The sequence below is a fragment of the Myodes glareolus genome, chromosome 6, assembly GCF_982192425.1.
Source record: "Myodes glareolus chromosome 6, mMyoGla1.1, whole genome shotgun sequence".
Taxonomy (NCBI): domain Eukaryota; kingdom Metazoa; phylum Chordata; class Mammalia; order Rodentia; family Cricetidae; genus Myodes; species Myodes glareolus.
Window position 1 is genome coordinate 9,247,028 of NC_142031.1, and position 15,434 is coordinate 9,262,461.

Consider the following 15,434-nt stretch of genomic DNA (forward strand, 5'->3'; position numbering starts at 1 on the left):
GGCAGGTAATGGTACAACTTTCTCCCTGTTCCTCTCCCATCTCATCCTAAGGGCCCCTAGCATTTATCTATGTAGTGTGACCAGATAATTTTTTTTTCAATTGGGATAGTTTTGAGAGTGAAATGGGGAGAAATTAATAATTAAGATCTGGAAGACAGGCAGGTCAAAAGGCTGTCTGTGGGAAAATGGGACAAGCTCATTTTGTTAGTCCTATTAAGTAGGGGTGCTGCCAAGAGAGGGTGTGGTTTCTGCAGCAGGGTATGGTAGCAAAGCTGGCCTCTTTCTGGTGGGCTTTTGCAGGTTGGAATTCTTACTAGAACAGCAGCATGTTCTAAGTGATAGGGTTTATAAAGCATGAGCTCAAACACTCCCCTTCCTGAAGGAATGTGTAGCACAGTAGTGAAGACCAAGATGCTGACACTGCCATGAAATAAAGACTATCATCTGGAGAAGAAACTGATTCAGAGGTCTTGTGCCTGGCATTATTTTAGAAAGGCATCCTAGAAGAGTGGTCTTTAATAGGGAGAATCATGCCATCTTTGTTAGTGAACATTAGGAATCAAAAAAATAAATAGATGCCTTTGAATCCCTGGGGAGCTGACCTGGCCTGGCAGAGGTGTATGTATACCTTGGTGATCATGGTGACAGCTGGGTCAAGTTACGATTGGTTTTGTCCTGTAGAAATAGCAGTTCAGTTACTGCCCTGGAACTTCCATGAGACCAGGCTTCAACTCCTAGAGATCCACCTGCCTCTGCCTCCTGAGTACTGCGATTACAGGTGTATACCAGCCCCTGTACCCTGCAGGAAGGACCATTTTATGCTCACGTTCCAGTACAAGTGCCCTCTTACCCCGGGCTGTGCTCCTGGCAGCAGACTCACTTCCAATCTGTGTCAGCACCGTCGTCCCCACGCGCAGCTGATTTTCTTCTTTTGTCAAGTCACTGCAAGCCCACTCAGTGTTGCTTGAGCAGCTGACACAGGCACTTCCTCCCTTGTTCTTTTATTCCCAGTATGAAAAGACCTGGTGATGGTCCTCTCACTTGTAGCCAGTGCTCTGGCCTATCTGCAGCTGCCAGTGTATTGTCTTTAAGTTGGAAATGCATTAGTTTAATTTCTTTCCCATTGTAGATGTGCCTTTTAGTATGTGGTGTTGCTGGCTTGTGTAGACGTTGTCGTTTAGACTTGTTCAACTCCTTTAGACTTTGACATTGACACCCTTAGAAATAGCACATCAAACATTTTTCTGGGGTCTTGGCATCTGGAAATTTACCTCTGACATTTAGTTTGATTAAAAAGTGGAAGTCTGAGGCAGGTGCATGTCTGTTTTAATTGAGATACATTAAACACTTTTAGAATATGTCCATAATCATGTGTTCTAATTTTAACATAATCATGTGTTTCTAATTATAGAGGGAGACCTGGCCTTGCAGGGAAGCATTGGGAGCCTGTCCCTGAGTGACCTCACGCCACACGGAGACTTCTACAGAGAGCGCTTCACCACAAGTGGAGAAGAGGCGCTCATCTTCCAGACTTTCAAGTAAAGCATGCATGTCTTCTCTCTAGCTGTTCGGGTCCCTTGCTGTAGAACATCCACGTTCTCCGGCTCTGTCACCATCACTGCTGGTTGGAGTCCCTTTTAAACGCTGTTTTACATGTGTTTATTCTCTGTGTCTCCCACAGCGTGAGTGTGGAGGTCAGGGGACAGCTTGTGGAGCTGCTGCTCTCCTCCCACTATCTGGGGTTCAAACCCTGCTCGCCAATCTGGTGACAGCTCAGTGTTTGAGATTCTTACTGACTAAACAGTGAAAAAAATTTTACTTTCTTAAGTAAAATTAAAAAGATCTAGCTTGTGAGGAGTCCTGATTTATATTGAATTTTATTAAAGAAGATTTGCATTGGAGATAACTTAGTGTCATGAGCATATGGGATAGGATTGAAATAATCCGAATTATTAGAAGACCCTGGTTCTGTCAGTTCCTACCAACTTGTGTGACCTGAAGCAAGTCACTTAATCTCTGTTCCACCTTTCCTCTGTCTGTAATGGGGGCCTAAGCTGAGCAATCTCCAGGCTTCCATGTAGCACCGAGCTTTCTTGCCTGATTTCAGCCTGAGAGCCCTGCTCACACTGAGTTATGCGAGTGTGCTCCTTTTGCTCATAAGTATGACTTAACTGAATTCCTGTTGGATTTTGGAAGGTGTGTTTTGGCCTGTCTGCTTCCTTTAAAGTATGATTTTCCTGGATGAGATTTCCAGCTTCTTGAGAGGTATTAGAAAGCGCGGTTGTACCGTCTCGCCCTTCGGTATTATGCAGTCAAGGCTTCTGTTCAGGCCCCCCCCCCAACTTTTAGTGTGTTGAGAAAAATGGCTCCCCCCCAAACCATCTGTGGACTGGGGATATAGCTTACTGGTAGAGTGCTTGTTAGCTTGCGCAAAGCTCGGTTCAGTCTCTAGTGAATCCCCTAAGCTCACTCTCCCCTGGTCTGAGAACTTCTCATTGAGAGGTTGCTACACTCTGCTGAGAATTTGACTTCAGAGTTTAGTGTGATTTACTTATTTTATACATGCCAATGGTATGGTTCTACAACAAATGAGATGATTAGTGCTATCCCTTAATTCTTTGCTTGATAGAAAAGTGGTTTCCCTAGTAAATACGAATTCTTCCCCGCTGACTGTGTCCTGTGTGATCATTTCTTTCTTGGCATCACAGTTCATTAGATTCCGAGTGACTGTTAAAGTCCCCTGTTCATCTTTGAATCTCCAAACGACATGACAGCGTCTCCATTTCACTGATGTAAAAAGGCAATTTCTCTCTGTTTTTCAGAAGCCCCCTTTCTCTAGAAGCACTAGCTTTGCTGCTTCTGTTTTTCTGTGGCTTTTAAATTACTCCCCAAACCCATATTGTCACAGTCTCTGCCAGGAGCAGCTGCAGTCCTTACAGCAGGGACCAGAGGGGCTGTGCAAGGCCAGCACTGAGGGGGCTCTGGTGTTTTCTGGAGGTGTATTGAGTTTTGTGCTCAGCAGTGCCCCCGTTTGTAGGCTTGGGTGTCACACCACACTTTTGTTTAATGTCCTTATTAAATTATTAATAGACTTGTTTTAAGGGTTTTCCATTTTAGTAGCTAAAGCTAAAGATTGGAGGGGAATCACTTAAGTCAACTTTAGTTTTCTTCTACTACTCCAGTCTTGCAGATGTCTTAGTCCTATTGTTTTCCTAACTTCCAGATATGGGCAGCCAGACCCGCTGCTCCAGAGAGAGCATGACATCCGTGTGAGCCTCCAGATGGCCTCTGTGCAGTATGTGCACACACAGCGCTTCCAGGCAGAGGTGGTGGCCTTCATCCAGCACTTCACTCAGTTGCAGGATGTCCTAGGGCGCCAGCGAGCTGCTGTTGAGGGTCAGACGGTGGGTAGCCAAGTGGTTTTTTCAATTTGACTGATCCATAGAACTTTAAAAAAATTGTTTTCTTTTATTGGAAATAGATTTTTTAATAGAATATTTTTTGATTATGGTTCCCCTCTCCCAGCTCCTCACTTTCTCTCTTGTCTCCTTCCATCTTGATCTATATCCTTTCTGTCTACAGATAAAAAAACAAATAGGCATCTAAAGAATAACAGTATGGGGTGTGTGTGTACATGTGCTTGCTTGCTTGCTTATGCAGGTACATATAGGCATCAGAGGTTGACATCAGGAATCTTATACAATCGTTTTTGACCTTTACATGTGTGCTGTGGAATGCATGCTCCCACCCAACACATAGGTGCATGTGCACACACACACACACACACACAAATAATAAATAAATTAAAAAGAGTCCTTTAATGGGTGTAGCTCAGTGACACACTAGGTTTAGTCCCTAGAATGCCCTCTCTCCAAGCCCTTTGTACTATAAGGTTGTATTTTTCTCTTAAAAGTAGCACCGAGGGGCTGGAGAGATGGCTCAGTAGTTAAGAACTCTGGCTATTCTTGCAGAGGACCTAGGTTTGGTTTACAGCACCACATGGTGTCTATTAACTGTCTGTAACTACAGTTCCAGGGGTTTTGATAGCCTCTTCTACCTTCCTACACACCAAGCACTCATGTAGTACACATGTACATTCAGGCACAGACCTATGTGTCTTAAATACATTGCTAGGTGTGGTGTCACAGACGTTTCTTGTTAATCCCCGCACTTGAGAGGCAGAGGCAGGCAGATCTCTTGGTTTTGAGACCATCCTGGTCTACAGTCTTGAAAAACAAACAAACAAACAAACACTAAACTAATCAAACAAATTTAAAAGCGGCACAGACCCGGAGAGATGACGTAGTTGGTAAGATAAGAGTCCTTGTTACATCACACATGTTTCATAATCTGTTTTCTTCATCATTATTGTAAAAATATTTCCCCATTTCTCTTATGATTTATTCTCTAATTTGTAGGTTATTTAGGAGTATGAAATTAATTTCCAAATATTTGGGGGCTTTCCATTATTATTTTGTTTCTTATTCTGATTTACTCTAGTGGCCACAAATAAACTATTCTTTAATTGCTGTATAAGTTTATGAAAGTTTTTGATCCCCATGGATGTCTGATTATAAAATTGAGCCTATGGGCACTTTTCTCTATTACCAGGTGAGGGACCAGGCTCAGCGATGCTCGAGAGTTCTTCTGGATATTGAGGCTGGTGCCCCGGTGCTTCTCATCCCAGAAAGTTCCAGATCAAATAATCTGATAGTAGCAAATTTGGGCAAGTTGAAAGTAAAGAACAAGTTTCTCTTTGCTGGCTTTCCTGGAACCTTTTTGCAAGATAAGGTGAGCCCTCAGCATCTGCAGCTCTTCAGTTTAGCTTGAATTTGGATGTGAACTGAAAAATCCCCAGTCCATGGCTCAGAGGCTGCTGTTACCTTTGAGGCCCATGGCTGGAAGATTTCTTTAGCATTTTATTGACATCTCAACTAACCTCTCAACTTGCAATAGTTTAAGTGTAACCCCCATTAAGCGCAATGAACTTGTTTCAGTCAACAACCCTGAGAGTCCAGTCTTCTGTTGGTTACAGTGCACTCTACAAGTATAAGAGCATGGGGGAGGGGTGGAATAGCCACCAGCCCTGACCACCTGAGTTCAGTCTCTGGAACCCATAGGGGAAGGAGAGAACTGACCTCCAGAAATTGTTTGCTGTTGCCCATGTACCCACACTCACACGTACATCATACACCTACATAGGAATAGTAAATTAAAGAAGAAAGACATTCCTTTCTAGATGGGCAGTTTTCCTGATTTGGTCCCATTTTTACCTGAAGACTCTTAAAAATATCGTAGTGGTAAAATGTTAGATCATGTCTTGCTGCAGATTGAAATGACCTGGACATTGTTGCCTGTCGTGTTTGAGGTCCTTGGCTGAACCTTTACCAGCTTTTTCACTCTCTATTTGGGAAAGCTAGGACTCCAGGCATGAACAGCCAGTTAGCTCCAAAGCTGAGTGGGCCTTGGAGACACTTTGGTCCCCTCACTGGTGTCTGCCTTCCTGGAGCCTGAGTGACATTTCTAAATAGCAGATGCCTTGCTCAGTATGCTCTCACCACCCCTTGCTGGTCTCAAGGGCCTCATTCCCCTGCTTATTTGGTACAAACTCATCAGTAGTGTGCGGGAAAAGCACTGACTGGAATCCCCGCCAGCTGTGCCTGTTTGTCGTCCAGTAGCTACTAATGTAGGAAGGAGATAAGCCTCAAGGAGATGAGTGTAAGGTTTGATCGTTAGCTCATCAGAACCGCAGAAACAGCAGTAGGTAGTTGACGCTTGTTGGACACCCACTGTATATCATTTGGTGCTAACTCCTCTGCATATAAAAAGAAACCCTGTTTCTTCATAGCATTCCTGACACCAGCTGTGTGCGGGCTTCCCTACCCCTCCATTTTCTACCTTTCTAGAAACCTGCTGGGAGTTCAGGTCAGTCATGGTGCAGCTTGGGCCCACTGTGGATACCAACCACAGGTCTAGGTGACTCACGCTTCTGACTAACCAATACGGTTCCCACAATGTCTCCTCAGCTCCAGTAAGTTGCTGTAAGAGCTCATAGAGCTTGGAAGAAGCACATTTGCTGGCTCCTTTGGGGGGAGCGGAGAAAAGGCATGGCTGAAGAGTGGGATGCATAGGTGTGTAGGGCACGGGTGTTGTAGGGTGAAGAGCACAGGGATTTCCCTCGCATGCATTGAAGCATGTCCTTCTCTTGTATATGGTGCGCCCAGTGCGCATGCTCTGTTGATGAGCTGGCTCTTCATGACAGCGCTTTATCTCCAGCCCTCTTCCTCCCTGGAGGTCCAGGAGTCACATAGTGGGCGGGCTCTTTGGAATGTGTCTTCCATATATCTGTATTTGAGGTCACACTAAATACTTGAGGCAGGGGTCCCCTGTAGTCAGAGGTCTAGCTCAGTCGCACTGTTTTGTTTCTCTCCCTTTCCAGAAAAAAGGAATGGGCTCATTGTCTGCATCAGATGTATCTGTGTCTGAGCTGACAAGTGTGCTCTAAAGTTAGCCATGGATGAAGAACTGCCAAACTATTTCAAGATGTTTTTACAAAAAGATTCCTATTTTTGTTCAGCCAAATAACAGCACAAGTTATAGCATTTTAATGACGAGACTTGCCTGCCTTTGTTTTTGAGGATTTTATATTAAGTGGCCGCACCTACAAAGATTACGTTTTCTTTAAGGCACAATGTAGATGCTTCTCTCTCTCTCTCTCTCTCTCTCTCTCTCTCTCTCTCTCTCTCTCTCTCTCTCTCAAACACAGACACACACACACACACACTCACACACTCTTTTTCTCTCTCCCTCACTGTCTTTCTCAACCCCCTTTCATCTCTTGGTTATTTTGAAAAAAACAAAAAAACCAACCTTATGGGATTCAGCAGTCAGTTCACACTCATGTACTTAAAATAGAACCAAATAAAACCAATCAAAACCCCTAAATGCTGACCCTTTGCAATGCCTCACTGCCGGAGAGGCCTGCTTCATTGCTTTGTGTGTGGTTGCTTTGGGAAGTTACTTCTTGCCTGAGTAGAGGAGCCTTTCTTAGGTCTGTATCAAGAGTTTTTTTAGCCCTGGCTACTACTTCCTGAATGACCTTATTTTATATCCAGAAATCCTAGGGACACTGCTGCGTTACCCACTCGTGGTTGTTGAGTGGAATTCCATAAGGCTGTGTAGAGTGTGTCACTTGTGCAGATCTCTGTGATCTGGTACACTTAGCCATGCAGGTCACCTCTCCTCACAAGCCCAGTGTTGACTGACTGTCTCTGTGTTGATCCTTTCCACCTTGCATTTACTCTTGCCTCTTGATGTTCTTGCTCATGTGAGGTGAGTCTAATACTCAGTCCAGCATCCCAAGAGCAGCAAATACTCCTGATGTGGAGCCTATAGATTGCCTGAGCACGTGTGCCCTCAGCTTTTATGACTTCCGAATGTGGGGACACTTTCCTATAAAACCCCATGTGACAGAAGACATATTTGGATTTTTGGCGTATCCTTGCCTTTTCTTTTTCTCAACCATAGCTTTGCTTAAACCATAATTTCTAAGGCAGAGTTGCTCAAAAGCCTGATCTCCTGAAGCCGTTGATTTATTTAAACTAGCGACAGAGAGGATGTAGAGGGAAGTGAAGTGGAAGACAACAAACGCTGCCTGCAGTTGAGGTCAACAGAACACTAGGGCAGTTTTCATGTGGAAACATTTATAGGACAGCATCTACCTAACAATCTTTCTTGAAAAATGCAGGAAGTTTGTGTTACCGTTAGTTGTAATTACTGCTCAAGAAGTGGAGAGATCACAGGGTTTTCACCTTTTAGTCCAAACAAAGCTGAGGAGTCAGCCTTGTAGTGGTAAGCTGCAGAGAACCATTGCTTTGCATGCCGCCAGCATGCATGTGGCAGGACCAGAAGGAGCTGTCCCATGATGCAGAAGCCACACACAGACAGGGCTCTGAGGGGTCCTGAGGACCTGGAGAAGTTGAAGCACCAATGACAGGCTCAGTCTGTGGAGTCAACTAAAAGCTCTCAGCAAGAAAAAAGTCCTGTCTTTCCACAGAATCCCAGGACTGGCTTTCCTCCATGTGAGCAGGAAGCTGACATGGGCAGCTAGCCTCCTGTTTGCCTGCTGTTTCATTTCTGAGGTTACTTAGATAGCAAATGTAATGCATGTGGGGAGACCAGAATGCATAAACTTCTTCCTGGGGTAATTCTGTTGCAATCATATTGCCATCAGATACGTTTTGTTTACATCCCAGGCTGGCTTCAAACTCAAACAGTTGAAGGCTGTGTAGCCAAGGATAGCCTTGAACTGCTTCCACTGCTACCTGGGCTTACAGGTGTGTGACAGCACTTCAAGTTATGGGTGCTGGGCATCTGACCCAGGGCTCCTTGCAGACTAGGGAAGCATTTCCATACCTAGGCACCTCTCCAGTCCCCTAGACACATTATTTTTTTTTTTTTTTTGACTACAGTAAGCTCTCTCCCCCAAAGTAGTAAATATATTGTATGATTGAGAAATTTGCTTTGGTTAAATTTGACTGAAATTGGTATTTGTTCTTGAGCCAAAAGACAGTGTCTTCTTGCCGTGCTGCTGTAGCTCTCAACAGGAATGTAATCTCTGGTAACATTTTTTGAAGATAAGTGTGTGAGGTGGTAAGTGTCACGGCCACCACTTTCTTGGTCCTGGAGTCTGAGGGCAGTGGATCTGCTACAGTCTTTGAGAACTTAGGGACTAGGATGCGGTTTCTGAGCCTGTGAAGGTCCTGCTACCCCCTCATCTCTGCCTTCTAATTTCCTTTCATTCCTCCTAGGAATCTGTGCCTTCAGCTTCTCCAACAGGCACGCCCAAACGCAGCGTGAAGAAGATGACAAGCGCAGAGGATCCCAAGGGACCCCATGGACAGGGCCTGTTCATGATGCCTCCTGCAGGAGTGGGCCTTGGCAGCCTGAAGAGTGAATTTGTACCCAGTGCCTCCATCAAGCAGCGAGGGCAGCAGGCCATGCCACCTGTTAGCCAAAGTTCCAGCAGCCCAGGTAAGAGAAGAAGAAAGAGCTGCACAGCGCAGGTAGGGCTGCCCTGAAGCCCTTCCAGGAGCTCTGTGGACCGCGTTGACATGGCAGAGGCTGGCATGATGCTTGATGTGATGGAGGCTGACGTCTGTGCCACGGCCAGGCAGGCCTCATGCTGCTTTTGAGGCATGAATGTCTTAGGTGTGCTTGGTCTCAGATAACTTCTAAAGTAGATTCATTTAGATGGGATAGAAAGGAAGAGGCTTTTGGTTATCTGTGTTACTCTTACATGTCTGCATGGCTCCCAGCAGATGGTGACAGCACCCCCCCCCCAGTCCTGTGTCCTCATAAGTTGTTATCCAGACCAGTCCTTGCAGGCTGCTGTTTTGTTCCCCAGAATAAGACACTAAGATTGGTGTCAGCCAGGCTGAAGGATGGAAGTGCTATAAGATGACTCTCTGGTCTGAGTCGTCCTGCTATGGGTACTCTTGGTTTTGATTTTTATCTCCTTCCCTCTTTGGGCTTTTTGGTCTAGGGCTCTGTAAGTAGCCTGACCTCTACATTCTGCCTCTTCCTCTCCAGTGTTGGGGTTGTGACTCTGCCCTCTTGTGACTATAAGAATCTGTCATCTGACCTGGGCCTAATCTGTGCTCTTGAAGTTTTCAGTGTGTTGTGGATGGATGCCATGTTGGAAAGTGAGGTGCTTCTCTGAGGAACTCAGCTGGGAGGGAAGCATAGTATACGGGGCGGCTGAGATGAGCCCAGTGAGGCTGCACCGTGGGCAGTGAAGGGTGGCAGCTGAAGGAGGTTCTGATTGCTTTTGCTAGGTAGACCTGAGGTCTGGTGGACTCCGTGCAGGACCTTGTAGTCCTAGAGGTGAGACCAAAGAGACTCATGGCTGTGCTGATGAAAGATAATTGTGTTCATGGCTGTGGATTTCTCTTTTCAGGACATCAGTGAACCAGATGCCATTGTGTTTATTTGCATGGATTTATCCTTGTAGCACCCTGCTCAGCGTTTATCTCCCCTTCACGGGAGGGAGGGGTGAAAGCTTAGAGAGATGAGGTAACTTTGCTCGTCAGGTAGCTAGTAGGTGGTGGAGCAGGATGGTGAATTTTGGAAGGAGTCAATTGACCGGTTTGACTCTGTCTCTGAACTCTGATGGGTGCTGTGGTACTTGGAGGGGTGCTGTGACCCACTCTACAAGTGGTTAAGACAGTGACGATTAGACATGCAGCCAGCCTGACATATAGGTGGATGCCTATAAGAAGAGATGGGGGTGGGCTAGGGAGATGGCTCAGTCAGGAGAAGGCTCGCACACAAGCACGAGGACTGGCATTTAATCCCCAGCACTCATGTTAAATAGTAACAGCAACAGAGCTGAGCAAAGTGGCATATGTCCATAATACCAGTGCTGGGAAGGCAGAGGCAGGGGGATCGCTGGGACTTGTTGGTCAGCCAGTCTAGTTGAATGGGTAAGCTCCAGGTTGTGTCAAACTATTGAGGAAGACAACATAAGACACTGACCTTTGACCTCTGCACACAAGTGAATGTACGTGGGCATTGTACAGGTGTATATATGTGAACTTGTGTAAATATACACAAATATTTGGAATGTCTTTCCAGGAATATGTCTGTCCCAACATCATTCCTCCTACCCAGTTGATGACTAAAATTCTCTCATCAGTGGTACCTGGCCTTGGATGAAGGCTGTAGTTTTCACACTGTCTCCATGTGGTTCTAGGTTCTACAGCTGTTCCTGTAGTCTCTCTGTGGCCATGACATTACTTTTCTACACCTCTCTCACAGATTAGCTCTGCTCTCATGGGTTTTATATATTTGTTAGTGCAACCATCTTTTCAAGAACTGTTTACCAAGCTCCTGCTTAATGCTAGGTGTTAGAATACTCTGTGGCCTGTATATTTGTGTGTGTGTGTGTGTGTGTGTGTGTGTGTGTATATATATATATATATATTAGATACATCTCCTCCCAGAGTGGTACCTACAGGAGAAAGATACTAGATAAACATGGTATTCTTAGGTTATAGTACATGTTATGGGAAAGACAGAAGGAAATTGAGGACCTGATGTAGATTGAGGTAGGAAGGTCACGGTGCTGGTGAGGCTTCCCAAAAAGCAAAGAGTGTGGCCTTTTGGGAGATGCAAACACCTGGGGACCTGGAGTTTGGAGAGCAAATGGGAGAATGGCTTGTGATGAGGTCAGATAAGGTGGGCTGTGGGGCTTATGTAGCGCCTTGTAGTCATTTGCAGGAAGTTTCCAGAGTTTTGGATTAAACACAGCCCCTGAAATTTCTAAAGGAAGAGAACATTTCAGTCTGCTTCTTTTTTGTCTTGGTATTTTGTGGAAAGAATGTGGAATTATGCAGGTACAATGGAGAATCATTTGTGGAGGTGTTGTAGGCAAGGGTGAAGGTAGTTTGTGTCTGATCAGTGGTAGCAGAAATGGTTAAACATGGTATGTGTTTGAAAAAAGAATTCTGCTACTGGGATGTGAGCAACGTGGCTGGTGTGGAGGGCAGGCAGCAGCATGTGTTGGACGCAGAGCTGGATACAATGCATGCTGGGATCTTGAGGCCATAGTTAAGGCCTCATAGTTGATGACCACGTTTCTGAGAAATGCAGTGCAGGGCAACTGGTTCTGATTTTCAAGGACAGAATGACTAGGCTCTGATCCTGTAGTTTGCTTAGGCCCAGCCCTTTCTGAGTGCTAATTTTGTCCTTGCCTCTTTTTCCTTGGATACTTGCAGAAGACCATGTCTGCCTGCTGGATTGCATTGTCGTGGATCTGCAGGACATGGACATCTTTGCTGCAGAGAGACGCCCCAGAGAGGGCTCTCAAGCCTCCGACAGCAGTAGTGGGGACCTGATCTTCCCTTCCTATTTTGTGCGCCAGACAGGAGGAAGTCTCTTAACTGAGCCTTGTAGGCTGAAATTGCAGGTGGAGAGGAATTTGGACAAGTGAGTATTATCTGAGTACCTTGTAAGTAGAATCTTGGTAGGTTGGAATCAGTGCTGTAAGGTAAGTGAGGGGTTCTTCTTCACCATGCAGAGTGTTAATGGAGTCCTTGCTGTGTGCTAGACACGTGAACATGTGTGATGAAAGAGGAACTACTGCCATCACAGAGCTTATATGGTTAGATGGCTCTAACTTAGTGTTTGACTCGGGGACTCTTCTGCAACATTGCCTTGACAAAGAAGAAAGAGTTGGAATTTAGCATGTGTTTAAGTGGTAATAGGGAGGTAGTGAGAGCAAGCAACGTATCTAGAAAAGATGGGCATTTGGACCCCCTCCCCCACTGGTGACTCCTTCGAGTCCATTTATTTTGCATAACTGCCCAGGTGCAATTTTTCCCCGTCTTTATAAGGGAGCCCATTGAAAAGCCGTCCTAAAGACTAAGGGGCCAGTCCTGATTTACTCTGTAGTTAGCCTCATGTGCAGGAAGCTTGTGTCTGTAGTTCAGAGCAATCATTGCTTCAGTTCTCACTGGCTTCATAACTGTCTGGGAAACTTAATGATCCTAGACCAACAGAGTCATGCTCTGGCCCAAAGCTTGGGCGTGTATTTAGCAAGGTTGCAGCCTAGGGAATGCTCCTACTTGCCTGACCCACACTGGAATCCTGATTACAGTTTATGACATCTTTCATTATGGTGCTTTGGTGTGGGTGAAAGCAGCATTTTGCATTTTAACACCAGGGAAAGATAGAAAGTGTCTAGATAGCAATCAAAGAGCTCTGCTGAGGCTGCAGGTGGCTCAGTGATTAACAGAGCTTGCTGCTCTTCTGGGGAACCCAAGTTTGGTTCCTATCCTCTGTGCCAGGCAGCTCACAACCACCCATAACTCTGTCTCTGGGGAATCTGATGCTCTCTTTTGACTTCCATGAACACCTTCACACATGCACACACACAGATGAAGTAAAATAAATAAAACCCCCCAAAAGATATTTACAATGGGGACACTTTAAAAAGTAGCCTCATTAAATAGCCCCATTCTAGCCCCCAGGTTTGGGCAATTCACTTCATGCCCTTCTCTCACTGGGATCTGTTATGCCAGAGCTCCCTGGCTGGTGTCCAGTTATGGTTGACATGGGCTCTATTTTACGAGCCTGGCTTGGCCATCCTAAGAGTTCCTATTTAGGAACCGAACTCTTGGTTTTCTTTGCAAGCGATGGTTTTTAAGAAGTGCTTTTCTTCTCTTCTTCTCTGAACTTCTCTCCTCCCTTTGGTGCCGTGTGGGGTGGCAAGGCTCTTTTGCCCAGTGAGAACACACCAGCAGATGTGCTGTCCACTCCCCACCCATGAGCACGCCACGTGGCAGTGCTTCTCTGTTGCCCTTTGTTGATTACTTTATTGGTCTTTAAAACTCTGTTGTGGAACTAGAGAGATGGCTCAGTGGCTAAAAGCATGTTCTATTCTTGAAAGGCTCTGAGTTCAGTTCCCAGCACCCATGTCAGGTGGCTTCTCTCTATCTCCAGCTTCAGAGGATCCCTACCTCTGGCCTCCTTGGATACCTGCACTCAGCATACACCTTACCCCGACCCCTCATGTATATTAAATAAAACAAAACAAAACAGCTTATTGTATATAAGTTTTCCCTTGCAGACAAGTCAATTTATTTACTTATTTTTGGCAGTTCTGAGATCAAGGCTAGGGACATAGTACATGCTAGGCAAGCCCCCTACCATTGAGCTGACCCTAGAGCAGGTTTTTTCTTTTTCTAATATGGCTTTGCACATCTTCCACTTTAAATCCCAGCTCTTGCGTTCATGTATTCAGACATTGTGTATGGAGGACCCATCATGCCTATTGCACCCATGGAAGGCAGAGGGAGCTCTTTAGTCCTAGCATGAGACATGTGTGTCCCAGCAGCCATGGGCATCTTCAGTCTCACTGCAGTTCCCCCAGGCACTGTCAGATGTTGTCCTGGTGAGTGTCCCCCATGCTCAGGAGGAGAGACTTGTTTCTTCTTCCATTTACCATGGGAGCTGGAGCTACGAGCTGGATATCTGATCTATATTACTCCCCCAACTGGAATAGTTAAGCTATTTCTGACTCTTGTGAGATTTTCCTTATTACTAGGCTAATTACGAGACTGAGGCAGGAGGATTGCTATGAGTTAAAGACTTTGGGCCACAGTGTGAAACTATCTCAAAAACAAACAAGCAAACAAACAAATTCAAAACCAAAACAAAACTTGAGACTGGAGAGATGGTTCAGCAGTTTTGAGCACTGGTTGCTCAAAAAGGACCTGGGTTCAATTCCCAGCACCCACATGGCAGCTGAAAACCACTTCTAACTTCATATCCAGGAGATAGATGTTAGGAATATTTCCTAACAGAGCCTCTCTGCCGGCTCAAAGAACTCCAATCAAACCAGATTAGACCGAATCAAAAATGCCCACGTTTAATGAATGCCAGCCTCTCAGGTGGCCGGGAGCATGGCGGGAGAAGACAGAAGGAGAGCACATGCAAAACTCGAAACCACAGGTTTCCTTTTCTGTTGAGCCTAAATACCCTGTGGGAGTGGTCCTGACCCTCCCCAGGGAGGGGTCAGTGCTTGGCAGGCTTGGAGTCCAAGTGCTTGGCAATTCCCAGGCAATTTCAGGGGCTGGGGTGACACTTCCAACTCAATATTCCAATAAGATCTCCTCTTGGCTTCTGTAGGCACTGCAGACATATATGTACAGCTTACAGACATACACACAGGCAAAATAACCACATAAATAAAATAAAAACATTAATTATCTCATATATGTATTTGTATGTATCTGTTCATATTTATGTCTGAACTTATTTGGCATGCTCAAAATGGAACCTAGGGCCATATGTGCGAGACTAGTGCTCTAGTACTGAGCTGCATCCCCAGCTCCTTCAGTCTGAGGATTTTCTCCATGTACATTTGGGAGCTAAAAGTATCTCTGTAGTTAAAGCATGGCAGGCATGGTAACTTGATCATTGGAGATGTAGGACTTTTTTTTGCCATAAAGATTATAACTGGCTGATAATGTAGGTAGCCACATTGTAGCCTTACATTTGGCTGTGCTGTACCAAGGCAGTTATTGTCTTATTTCTGAGAGTGGCCTCCTTTCTTTCTCATAGAGAAATAAGTCACACTGTGGCAGACATAACTGTCCATGGCAGTCTGTCATCTGTGCACTGCTCCCTGGATCTGTATAAATACAAGCTGATCCGAGGCTTACTGGAGAACAACCTAGGGGAGCCCATAGAAGAGTTCATGCGGCCTTATGACCTGCAGGATCCAAGGATACACGTGAGTAGGCAGACTGTGTGCTTCCCTAACTTGTAGTCCCAGCGGATGGTCACCTATGTGGATACTCCTCCAAGAAGGTGGGGCAGCAGGTGGATTAGATTTCTTTACCTCTGGGCTCGCCTTCGGGTCGGTGCTA

The 15,434-nt window shown here is 45.5% G+C and overlaps 1 protein-coding gene across 6 annotated transcripts in view; it reads left to right on the plus strand.

Annotated features, from left to right (window-relative positions):
* The window catches only part of Vps13d (vacuolar protein sorting 13 homolog D), a 222,268-nt gene that overhangs the window by 51,365 nt on the left and 155,469 nt on the right, over window positions 1–15,434 (plus strand). For all 6 annotated transcript variants that reach the window (XR_015002163.2, XM_085690301.2, XM_048461274.3 and 3 more), the window contains exons 23-28: window positions 1,412–1,538; window positions 3,224–3,404; window positions 4,612–4,791; window positions 8,811–9,033; window positions 11,778–11,988; window positions 15,127–15,298. Coding sequence is in view for 5 of the 6 variants with exons in the window: in XM_085690301.2 (XP_085546427.2) it covers window positions 1,412–1,538; window positions 3,224–3,404; window positions 4,612–4,791; window positions 8,811–9,033; window positions 11,778–11,988; window positions 15,127–15,298 (1,094 nt within the window). In the remaining variant the exon portion in view is untranslated. The remainder of the gene's footprint in view (window positions 1–1,411; window positions 1,539–3,223; window positions 3,405–4,611; window positions 4,792–8,810; window positions 9,034–11,777; window positions 11,989–15,126; window positions 15,299–15,434) is intronic.